Genomic DNA, 12,809 nt, shown 5'->3' on the forward strand with positions numbered 1-12,809 from the left:
CAAAGTGGAATTATGTTTGTCAAAGTTTTACAAATGGATTAATAATGAAAAGCTGAAATGTCTTGAGTCAATAAGTATTCCACCCCTTTATGGCAAGCCTAAATAAGTTCAGGGGTAAAAATGTGCTTAACAAGTCACATAATAAGTTGCATGGACTCACTCTGTGTGCAATAATAGTGTTTAACATGAATTTTGAATGACTACCTCATCTCTGTACCCAACACATACAATTATCTGTCAAGCAGTGAATTTCAAACACAGATTCAACCACAAAGATCAGTGCGGTTTCCCAATGCCTTGCAAAGAAGGTCACCTATTGGTAGATGGCAAAGAAAAAGACATTGAATATCCCTTTGAGCATGGTGAAGTTATTAATTACACTTTGGATGGTATATCAATACACCCAGTCACTACAAAGATACAGGCATCCTTCCTAACTCGGTTGCCAGAGAGGAAGGAAACCACTCAGGGATTTCACCATGAGGCCAATGGTGACTTTAAAACAGTTACAGAGTTTAAAAGGCTGTGATAAGAGAAAACTGAGGATGCATCAACAACATTGTAATTACGCCACAATACTAACCTAATTTAGAGTGAAAGGAAGGAAACCTGTTCAGGATTAAAAAAATATTCCAAAACATGCATCCTGCACTAAAGTAATACTGCAAAAAATGTTGCAAAGCAATTCACTTTTGTTGTGCATAAAAAGTGTTACGTTTAGGGAAATTCCAATACAACACATTACTGAGTACCACTCTCCATGTTTTCAAGCATAGTGGTGGCTGCATCATGTTATGTGTATGCTTGTAATCGTTAAGGACTGGGGAGGTTTTCAGGATACAAAATAAACAGAATGTAGCTAAGCACAGGAACAATCCTAGAGGAAAACCTGGTTCAGTCTGCTTTCCACCAGACACTGGGAGATGAATTCACCTTTCACCAGCATAATAACGTAAATAATAATAACTACACTAGAGTTGCTTACCCACCTTGCAGCAAAATATTTTACTCTCTCTAACCTACTGTGACTCTCTCTAACCCCTGTCTCCTCTCCTCCAGACCCCCTAACAACCTACTGTGACTCTGTAACCTACTGTGACTCTCTCTAACCCCTGTCTCCTCTCCTCCAGACCCCCTATCCAGCCTTCAAGATGGAGGAGGAACAGTGCTTCTACAATGAGTCCATTGCCTTCTTCTACAACCGCAGTGGAAAGTACCTGGCTACAGAGTGGAATACTGTCAGTAAGCTGGTGATGGGGCTGGGTATCACAGTGTGTATCTTCATCATGCTGGCTAACTTGCTGGTCATGGTGGCTATATACGTCAACCGCCGCTTCCACTTCCCTATTTACTACCTGATGGCCAACCTGGCCGCCGCTGACTTCTTTGCCGGCCTGGCGTACTTCTACCTGATGTTCAACACGGGCCCGAACACACGACGCCTCACGGTCTCCACGTGGCTGCTCCGACAGGGTCTCATCGACACGTCCCTCACGGCATCCGTGTGTAACCTCCTCGCCATCGCCATCGAGCGCCACATCACCGTTTTCCGTATGCAGCTGCACACGCGCATGTCCAACCGGCGTGTGGTGGTGGTGATTGTAGTCATCTGGACCTTGTCTATCGTCATGGGAGCCATCCCGTCGGTGGGGTGGAACTGTATCTGTGACGTCAGCACGTGTTCTAGCATGGCGCCGCTGTACTGTAACTCCTACCTGGTGTTCTGGGCCATATTCAACCTGGTCACCTTCCTGGTCATGGTAGTGCTGTACGCTCACATCTTTATGTACGTGAGACAGAGGACCATGAGGATGAGCAGACACAGCTCTGGACCACGCAGGAACAGAGACACCATGATGAGCCTGCTGAAGACTGTCGTCATCGTATTGGGTAAGAACCTCGACTACCTTCACAACAGACACTGTGTTAGATTCTGGTACTGGGTAGGTTAGAGTTAGGAATAGACACTATGTTAGATACTAGTACTGGGTAGGTTAGAGTTAGGACCACGTATAAATAGACACTGTCTTAGATTCTGGTACTGGGTAGGTTAGAGTTAGGAACACGTAGGAACATACACTATATGTTAGATTCTGGTACTGGGTAGGTTAGAGTTAGGAACACGTAGGAACATACACTATATGTTAGATACTAGTACTGGGTAGGTTAGAGTTAGGACCACATTGGAATAGACACTGTGTTAGATTCTGGTACTGGGTAGGTTAGAGTTAGGAATAGACACTGTGTTAGATACTAGTACTGGGTAGGACCACGTAGGAACAGAGACATCATGATGAGCCTGCTGACATCCCAAAATAACATAACACAGTATCCCTGTGAGACTGAGGTTAACCTCTAGGGGCTATGTGGGACGCAAGCGTCCCACCCCTGGTATACCCTATCAACAACAGGTGAAATATCAAGAGCGCCAAATTTGAAAACAATTAAATGTCATAATTCAAATTTACAACTATCTTACACCCTTTGAAAGATAAACATCTCCTTAATCTAACCACGTTGTCCGATTTCAAAAAGGCTTTACGGCGAAAGCATAAAGTTAGATTATGTTAGGAGAGTACATTGACAATAGCTGTGTGTAATGTTTTGTCAATTCAAAGACAGGCGTCACCAAAAGCAGAAAACCAGCTAAAATTATGCACTAACCTTTGACAATCTCCATCAGATGACACTCCTATGACATTATGTTAGACAATACATGCATTTTTTGTTCTATCAAGTTCATATTTATATCCAAAAATAGCGTTTTACTATGGCGTTGATGTTGAGGAAATCGTTTCCCTTCAATAACCGCCAGTCAATCAGCACAACAAATGAAATCATTACTATTCGAAAACATTGGTAAAATATTATATTGTCATTCAAAGAATTATAGATTTACATCTCTTGAACGCAACCGGATTGCCAGATTTAAAAATAACCTTACTGGGAAATCACACTTTGCAATAATCTGAGCACTGCGCCCAGAAAAATACGCTTTGCGATACAGACTAACCACCATGTTGGAGAGATCTAAAATCGAAAATACTATGTAAATAATCCATTACCTTTGATTCTCTTCATCAGATGTCACTTCCAGGAATCCCAGGTCCATAACAAATGTAGTTTTGTTCGAAAAAGCTCATAATTTATGTCCAAAAAGCTCCGTGTTGTTAGCACATGATCTATGCCCGCCGGACTTCTCTTCATGAACGAGGGGGAAAAAAATATTTACGTTCTTTCAAACATGTCAAACGTTGTATAGCATAAATCATTAGTGCCTTTTTTAACCAGAACATGAATAATATTCAAGGCTGACGATTGCATTCTCTTTTAAAACGTATTGGAACGAGAGTACCCAACATGAACTCGCGCGCCAGAGTCTAATCGGCCACCACCGTTCCAAGGCTCTTGTTCGGTCAGATCTCACAGTATAAAACTCAAAACACTTTGTAAAGACTGGTGACATCTAGTGGAAGCCATAGGAAGTGCTCAACGATTAATACGCCCCTGTGTGTTTCAATGGCATAGGCTTAAAGGTAATTCAACACATCAGGTATCCACTTCCTGTCAGAATTTGTCTCAGGGTTTTGACTGCCATATGAGTTCTGTTATACTTACAGACACCATTCAAACAGTTTTAGAAAATTCAGAGTGTTTTCTATCCAAACCTGAACAATAATATGCATATTCTAGCTTCTGAGTTGGTGTAGGAGGCAGTTAAAAATGGGCACATATTTTTTTCAAAATTCTCAATACTGCCCCCTAGCCCTAAAAGAACCTTGAGTAAGGACTAGGGATGTTGTCATGACCGTATTACCGCCATACTGGAAGTCGTCAGTCACGACCGCAGTAAAATTCCACGTGACCGTTGAGCCCAGGTAATCCCCTCTGTTGTCCCTACATCAGGTCCTAATGGCCTGGTACTCAGGGCTCTGTTGTCCCTCCATCAGGTCCTAATGACCTGGTACTCAGGGCTCTGTTGTCCCTCCATCAGGTCCTAATGGCCTGGTACTCAGGGCTCTGTTGTCCCTCCATCAGGTCCTAATGGCCTGGTACTCAGGGCTCTTTTGTCCCTCCATCAGGTCCTAATGGCCTGGTACTCAGGGCTCTTTTGTCCCTCCATCAGGTCCTAATGGCCTGGTACTCAGGGCTCTTTTGTCCCTCCATCAGGTCCTAATGGCCTGGTACTCAGGGCTCTTTTGTCCCTACATCAGGTCCTAATGGCCTGGTACTCAGGTCTCTTTTGTCCCTACATCAGGTCCTAATGGCCTGGTACTCAGGGCTCTATTACTACCATCAGTTCCTAATGGCCTAGTACTCAGGGCTCTATTGCTACCATCAGGTCCTAATGGCCTAGTACTCAGGGCTCCTTTGCTAACATCAGGTCCTAATGGCCTGATAGTGCATTTGTATTTAATTTTGTATAACCTAGTGAGAGGGCGTTGTTTTATATTTTAATAATTAATTGGGTGACACATTAACCTGTAGCTCCAGAATCTCTCCACCATGCGTTTCCGTCTCCTCCCCTCTTCTTCATTCCTTTCTCCAGAACATCTCTCCACCATGCGTTTCCATCTCCTCCCCTCTTCTTCATTCGTTTCTCCAGAACATCTCTCCACTATGCGTTTCCATCTCCTCCCCTCTTCTTCATTCCTTTCTCCAGAACATCTCTCCACCATGCGTTTCCATCTCCTCTAGAGGTCGACCAATTAATCGGAATTAGGGCCGATTTCAAGTTTCCATAACAATCGGTAATCGGCATTTTTGGACACCAATCATGGCCGATTACGTTGCACTCCACGAGGAGACTGCATGGCAGGCTGACCACCTGTTATGCGAGTGCAGCAAGGAGCCAAGGTAAGGTACTAGCTAGCATTAAACGTATCTTATAAAAAACAATCAATCTTAACATAATCACTAGTTAATAACTACAAATGGTTGATGATATTACTAGTTTATCTAGCTTGTCCTGTGTTGCATATAATCGATGCGGTGCCTGTTAATTTATCATCGAATCACAGCCTACTTCGCCAAACGGGTGATTTAACAATCACATTCGCAAAAAAAGCACTGTCGTTGCACCAATGTGTACCTAACCATAAACATCAACGCCTTTCTTCAAATCAATACACAGAAGTATATGTTTTTAAACCTGCATATTTAGTTTTAAAATTCATGTTTGCAGGCAATATTAAACTAGGGAAATTGTGTCACTTCTCTTGTGTTCATTGCATGCAGAGTCAGGGTATATGCAACAATTTGGGCCGCCTGGCTCGTTGCGAACTAATTTGCCAGAATTGTACATAATTATGACATAACATTGAAGGTTGTGCAATGTAACAGGAATATTTAGACTTAGGGATGCCACCCGTTAGATAAAATACGGAACAGTTCCGTATTTCACTGAAAGAATAAACGTTTTATTTTCGAAATGATAGTTTCCGGATTTGACCATATTAATGACCAAAGGTTTGTATTTCTGTGTGTTATTATATTATAATTAAGTCTATGATTTGATAGAGCAGTCTGACTGAGCGGTGGTAGGCAGCAGCAGGCTCATAACCATTCATTCAAACAGCACTTTACTGTGTTTGCCAGCAGCTATTGCGCTTTTTATGACTTCAAGCCTATCAACTCTTGAGATTAGGCTGGCAATAATAAAGTACCTATTAGAACATCCAATAGTCAAAGGTATATGAAATACAAATGGTATAGAGAGAAATATTCCTATCTTCTTACCTGGGAATATTGAAGACTCGTGTTAAAAGGAACCACCAGCTTTCATATGTTCTCATGTTCTGAGCAAGGAACTTAAACATTAGATTTTTTTACATGGCACATATTGCACTTTTACTTTCTTCTCCAACACTTTTTGTTTTTGAAATATTTAAACCAAATTGAACACGTTTCATTATTTATTTGAGACTAAATGGATTTTATTGATGTATTTATATTAAGTTAAAATAAAAGTGTTCATTGTTCATTCAGTATTGTTGTAATTGTCATTATATATATATTAAAATCGGCCGATTTAATCGGCAGCAGGTTTTTTGGGCCTCCAATAATCGGTATCGGCGTTGAAAAAAAATCATAATCGGTCGACCTCTAATCTCCTCCCCTCTCCTTCATTCCTTTTTCCAGAATATCTCTCCACCATGCGTTTCCATCTCCTCCTCCCCTCTCCTTCATTCCTTTCTCCAGAACACAGAGAGGGGCTGTCAACAGTTTAATGAAATATGTGTCCTTGTGAAAACATGTTACTATTGATGTTCCCGAACAGATTTCACTTTGTTTTCCCACATTATTCACTGGGTAGCTGCACGAACAGGGTTAGGGAGCCCATGGCATCCAGAGTACTGGGTAGCTGCAGGGACAGGGTAGGAGAGCCCATACAGAGTACTGGGTAAATGCAGGAATAGGGTAGGAGAGCCCATACAGAGTACTGGGTAGCTGCAGGAACAGGGTAGGAGAATCCATGGCATACAGAGTACTGGGTAGCTGCAGGAACAGGGTTAGGGAGCCCATGGCATACAGAGTACTGGGTTAGATACAGGAACAGGGTAGGAGCGACCATACAGAGTACTGGGTAGCTGCAGGAACAGGATTGGAGAATCCATGGCATACAGAGTACTGGGTAGCTGCAGGAACAGGGTAGGAGGGCTCATGGCATACAGAGTACTGGGTAGCTGCAGGAACAGGGTAGGAAGGCTCATGGAATCCAGAGTACTGGGTAGCTAAAGGAACAGGGTAGGAGGACCCATACAGAGTACTGGTTAGGAACAGGGTAAGAGAGCCCATGGCATACAGAGTACTGGGTAGCTACAGGAACAGGGTAGGAGAGTCCATGGCATACAGAGTACTGGGTAGCTGCAGGAACAGGGTAGGAGAGCCCATGGCATACAGAGTTTAGGTAGAATATCACCTGTTGATTTAACAAAATAACCAGAGTAGCATACCAAGCATGAGTGAAACAAACTGGCATGAAGGTGGCCTCGATTCCCTATTGGAGTACATACAGAGAACATGCATGTTCACCCTGCCCCATTTTGATAAGGGGCCATTCTAAATCTAAACTATATTACGGTATGGGCAGGCATAATAATTTGTTCTTCACGGACTTGCCTAGTTAAATAAAGGTTAAATAAAACAAAGTTTTTAATAAAAAAGAGCTACGGACAACAAACACATTTTATCGATGGCAATTTGAATGCACAGAGATACCATGAAGAGATCCTGAGGTCCGTTGTCGTGTCATTCGTCTGCCGCCATCACCTCATGTTTCAGAATGATAATGCACAGCCCCATGTCACAAGGATCTGTACACAATTCCTGGAAGCTGAAAATGTCCCAGTTCTTCCATCGCCTGCATACTCACCAGACATGTCACCCATTGAGCATGTTTGGGATGCTTTGTATCGACGTGATTGACAGCTTGTTCCAGTTCCCGCCAATATCCAGTAATTTCACACTGTGGGACAACATTCCACAGGCCACAATCAACAGCCTGATCAACTCTATGTAAAGGACATGTGTCACGCTGCATGAGGCAAATGGTGGTCACACCAGATACTGACTGGTTTTATAATCCACACCCCTACCTTTTCTTTAAGGTATCTGTGACCAACAGATGCATATCTGTATTCCCAGTCATGTGAAATCCATAGATTACGTCCTAATTCATTTATTTCAATTGACTGATTTTCTTATATGAACTATAACTCAATAAAACTGTTGAAATTGTTGTGTTTACAAAGCGTTTTAGTTAGGTCCTAGCGAAGAGAGATGGACTCTTAAGCTTCCTGCTCAGTGGTTAATGTGTCAGGGTTGGGGAGTTGAACAATACAGCTGATTGTCCGAGACTACTGCAGTGTCTGACACCATAGCAGCCCTGCTGCCAGAAAAGTCCCAGTGTCTGCATAGCACGGCATAACGTCACATTGTTGAAGCACCAGAACTTTCAGTCTTTACAGTAGTACAGGACATAGGCCAAGCCATGAGCCCCGGCGGAGGCCAGCCCAGTTCCGGCGGAGGCCAGCCCAGCCCCGGCGGAGGCCAGCCCAGCCCCGGCGGAGGCCAGCCCAGCCCCGGCAGCCAGCCCCGGCGGAGGCCAGCCCCGGCGGAGGCCAGTGGTTTGTTAGACTTACCATTCCAGTTTCAGCATTATCTCAGTCCCTTTCTCACCGTACTGAAGATAATTTAAAGTCAAGCACATCCAATTATTATAATTTTTTTTCTGTCAGATTTATCGCAATCAACCAAGACTACAATTTGTTTTCTAAAATGACATAGAGCTCTAAGTTAGATAAATTGACCACCAGGTACACTAGTGATATCTATTGTATTTTGTAGAATGAGTTATGAGATTCTCATATCATCACAATATATCACTTCTCAAAGCTATTGTTTGCTTCAGCCTCCTGCCATTATTAATGGTGTGTGTGTGTATATTTCAGAGGAAGCACGGTGGGTGGATTTGAAGTTTTCTCTCTTCAGCTGAAGTGAGTTTAGTTTAATAGTTGGAGGGAAAAACGAAACATATTTCCAAGTAACACATCTGGAAAGCAGATGAGGAGGGCAGATTCCAGCTTTCTGGTACTGCTGTAAAATATGTTATTCCTGATTTCTCCTGGGAACATCTATCAGTGAAAAGAGCAGGATCCCTAACTAGCACTAACCCATCTGCCCATAGCTTAATAAACATGTGGTGTCCACCCCACCTGATAACCTGTTCTGGGAATAGTGCACTACATTTTGACCAGGGGCTCTAAAGTGTAATACAAAGGGAAAAGGTTGGCATTTGGGACGAAGATGTAATACCCAGGCACATCCACATTCACCTGTCACTTCTTATTGGCTAATGGAAGACCAGTGTCACTGTGATGAAGATCCACTCAGGTGTGCGTGTGAAACAAACCAAACTTTATTAGTACGAAGTGTATTTCCCAGCAGCTCCTAAAGATGACCGAGATGGAGCTATGGGACCTGGGCTGGCTGGCACGGACACTAACACTCACTCATTCAGGACTGTAACCTGAATCTGATTGATTGTCCGTGTTAATGTGTCTGTAATAACACCAAATGTAAAGTTTCAGATTACTGAATAACCCTGTCTAATTCACTATTATATCACTCTTTCACACGTGCGTGCACACAGAGGGAGAGGAAGGAGAGAGAGAAAGACAATAATACTGTTCTAGATTCAGACACACTGCCTTTGAAACAATGACTTGTGTGTTTCTGCCCTGTGAATTCAGAACAAATGACTGGCTGCGTCACAAGTGGCACCAGGGCCCATAGGGCTCCCTACATAATGGCCGTAGGGCTCTGGTCAAAGGTAGTGCTCTATGTAGGAATAGGGTGCCATTTGGGGCACAGACACTGTCCACTAGCCAAGCCCTCCCATCTCTGGCCTGCCTGCCTTAAACCATGGGCCAAGCCCTCCCATCTCTGGCCTGCCTGCCTTAAACCATGGGCCAAGCCCTCCCATCTCTGGCCTGCCTGCCTTAAACCATGGGCCAAGCCCTCCTGTCTCTGGCCTGCCTGCCTTGAACCATGGGCCAAGCCCTCCCATCTTGAACCATGGGCCAAGCCATCCCATCTTGAACCATGGGCCAAGCCCTCCCATCTTGAACCATGGGCCAAGCCCTCCCACCTTGAACCATGGGCCAAGCCCTCCCATCTTGAACCATGGGCCAAGCCCTCCCACCTTGAACCATGGGCCAAGCCCTCCCATCTTGAACCATGGGCCAAGCCCTCCAATCTTGAACCATGGGCCATGCCCTCCCACCTTGAACCATGGGCCAAGCCCTCCCACCTTGAACCATGGGCCAAGCCCTCCCATCTTGAACCATGGGCCAAGCCCTCCCACCTTGAACCATGGGCCAAGCCCTCCTACCTTGAACCATGGGCCAAGCCCTCCCATCTTGAACCATGGGCCAAGCCCTCCCACCTTGAACCATGGGCCAAGCCCTCCCACCTTGAACCATGGACCAAGCCCTCCCATCTTGAACCATGGGCCAAGCCCTCCCATGGTTGGTTTGACAGCTGTAAACATTCTCCTGAGCACAACTCATCTGCTTCATTCTGTCTTTCCATGTCTACACTTCTGCCTTTTGCCTGTCTGGCCTGTCTGGTTTGGTGGTTATGTTCATTGCTACTATACACTAATTGGTCTGAAAGATACCTTTCTTTTTTCCTTAAAAAAAAAAGTATTACTACATTCTTTAAAAAAAAATCAAGACTGGACACTAATTTGCTTTCATCAGGAAACCAGTTCAGGTGCATTGAGTTGAAGTTCTAGGGGAAGCCATGAGAGATTAAAATGCATGTGGTTGACCTTCTAGGGGAAGCCATGAGAGATTAAAATGCATGTGGTTGACCTTCTAGGGGAAACAATGAGAGATTAAAATGCAGTGGTTGACCTTCTAGGGGAAACAATGAGAGATTAAAATGCATGTGGTTGACCTTCTAGGGGATGCCGTGAGAGATTAAGATTCATTGGGTTGACATTCATTCATATAGAGCTAGGAAGAGCTAGTCTGGCAGCCATGTTTTGAGAGTTGGAGCTTTTTTAGGTATTTGTTTTGCTGCAGATGACCATATGACTGGACACTTCTCTAGGTGTGACAGAACCAGAGTTTTAATCACCTGATTCAGAGTGCTGGATGTTACATAGTCAGAAAATGTTCTTGTTATGGCAATGTCCTTACCAATTTTAATTGCAATGTTATCTATATGTTCAGACCAGAATAGAGCTGCGTTGGATGTGACATTCAGTAGTTTGGTCTTTTTAACTTGTTATACAGCCAACCCATCCTTCAAAAAGTTTAATTGAGGGTCACCAGTAAGCATATATCTTGGACCAAATGCAATACATTTTGTTTTACAAAAATATTCCATCACCAATGTGTTCAAATTAACCCATTCAGACACCGTTCTTAGTTCTCTGCTCAGTACATCTGTTAGCTCATTAAATGTTGATGCAGCACTATACATTGTAGAGTCATCAGCATACTTAACCACTCTTGCTTCATTTGTTACTGAGGGTAAACCATTAGTAAAGATGGAGTAGAGGAGGTGTCCTAGGCAGCTGCCTTGAGGAACACCACAGGGTAAAGTGAATAGAGGAGTGGTCCTAGGCAGCTGCCTTGACGAACACAACACGCTAAAGATAGAGTATTTGCAATTATTATGGATCCCCATTGGTTCCTGCCTAATGCAGCAGCTACTCTTCCTGGGCTTTATTATGGATCCTCATTAGTTCCTGCCAAGGCAGCAGCTACTCTTCCTGGGGTTTATTATGGATCCTCATTAGTTCCTGCCAAGGCAGCAGCTACTCTTCCTGGGGTTTATTATGGATCCTCATTAGTTCCTGCCAAGGCAGCAGCTACTCTTCCTGGGGTTTATTATGGATCCCCATTAGTTCCTGCCAAGGCAGCAGCTACTCTTCCTGGGGTTTATTATGGATCCCCATTAGTTCCTGCCAAGGCAGCAGCTACTCTTCCTGGGGTTTATTATGGATCCCCATTAGTTCCTGCCAAGGCAGCAGATACTCTTCCTGGGGTTTATTATGGATCCCCATTAGTTCCTGCCAAGGCAGCAGCTACTCTTCCTGGGGTTTATTATGGATCCTCATTAATTCCTGCCAAGGCAGCAGCTACTCTTCCTGGGTTTATTATGGATCCCCATTAGTTCCTGCCAAGGCAGCAGCTACTCTTCCTGGGGTTTATTATGGATCCTCATTAGTTCCTGCCAAGGCAGCAGCTACTCTTCCTGGGGTTTATTATGGATCCTCATTAGTTCCTGTCAAGGCAGCAGCTACTCTTCCTGGGGTTTATTATGGATCCCCATTAGTTCCTGCCAAGGCAGCAGCTACTCTTCCTGGGGTTTATTATGGATCCCCATTAGTTCCTGCCAAGGCAGCAGCTACTCTTCCTGGGGTTTATTATGGATCCCCATTAGTTCCTGCCAAGGCAGCAGCTACTCTTCCTGGGGTTTATTATGGATCCCCATTAGTTCCTGCCAAGGCAGCAGCTACTCTTCCTGGGGTTTATTATGGATCCTCATTAATTCCTGCCAAGGCAGCAGCTACTCTTCCTGGGTTTATTATGGATCCCCATTAGTTCCTGCCAAGGCAGCAGCTACTCTTCCTGGGGTTTATTATGGATCCCCATTAGTTCCTGCCAAGGCAGCAGCTACTCTTCCTGGGGTTTATTATGGATCCCCATTAGTTCCTGCCAAGGCAGCAGCTACTCTTCCTGGGGTTTATTATGGATCCCCATTAGTTCCTGCCAAGGCAGCAGCTACTCTTCCTGGGGTTTATTATGGATCCCCATTAGTTCCTGCCAAGGCAGCAGCTACTCTTCCTGGGGTTTATTATGGATCATCATTAGTTCCTGCCAAGGCAGCAGCTACTCTTCCTGGGGTCTAAACAATTAAGGCACGTACATCACACACAAAACAAAAAATAAAACAGTACATAATATAACATTATTACACCACTACAACATGTATAATACCAACCAATATTAAAATGTATGCCGGTGTGCTAGAGTATGCGTGTGTCTGTTCCTGTGTTTCTTCACAGTCCCTACTGTTCCATAAGGTGTATTTTAAAGTTTTTTTTAAAGTAAAAAAAAAAAATCTGATTCTATTGCTTGTATCAGTTACCTGATGTGGAATAGAGTTCCATGTAGTCATGAGTCCATGTGGTACTGTGCGCCACCCAGAGTCTGTTCTTGACTTGGGGATTGTAAAGAGACCTTTGGTGGCATGTCTTGTGGGGTATAGGGATGCACCGATATGACATT

The 12,809-nt window shown here is 44.1% G+C and overlaps 1 protein-coding gene across 2 annotated transcripts in view; it reads left to right on the forward strand.

The window, feature by feature from the left end:
• Positions 1-12,809, forward strand: part of LOC115160194 (lysophosphatidic acid receptor 1) — a 70,891-nt gene that overhangs the window by 35,759 nt on the left and 22,323 nt on the right. The window contains exon 2 of one of the 2 annotated variants that reach the window (XM_029710579.1): positions 1,131-1,890. In XM_029710579.1, coding sequence (XP_029566439.1) covers positions 1,152-1,890 — 739 coding nt within the window. In that variant the 5' untranslated portion in view covers positions 1,131-1,151. Of the gene's footprint in view, positions 1-1,130; positions 1,891-12,809 lie in introns of those variants that run through there. The other variant, XM_029710580.1, reaches the window with a different exon arrangement.

Source organism: Salmo trutta, chromosome 23 (genome assembly GCF_901001165.1).
Source record: "Salmo trutta chromosome 23, fSalTru1.1, whole genome shotgun sequence".
NCBI classification, from domain to species: domain Eukaryota; kingdom Metazoa; phylum Chordata; class Actinopteri; order Salmoniformes; family Salmonidae; genus Salmo; species Salmo trutta.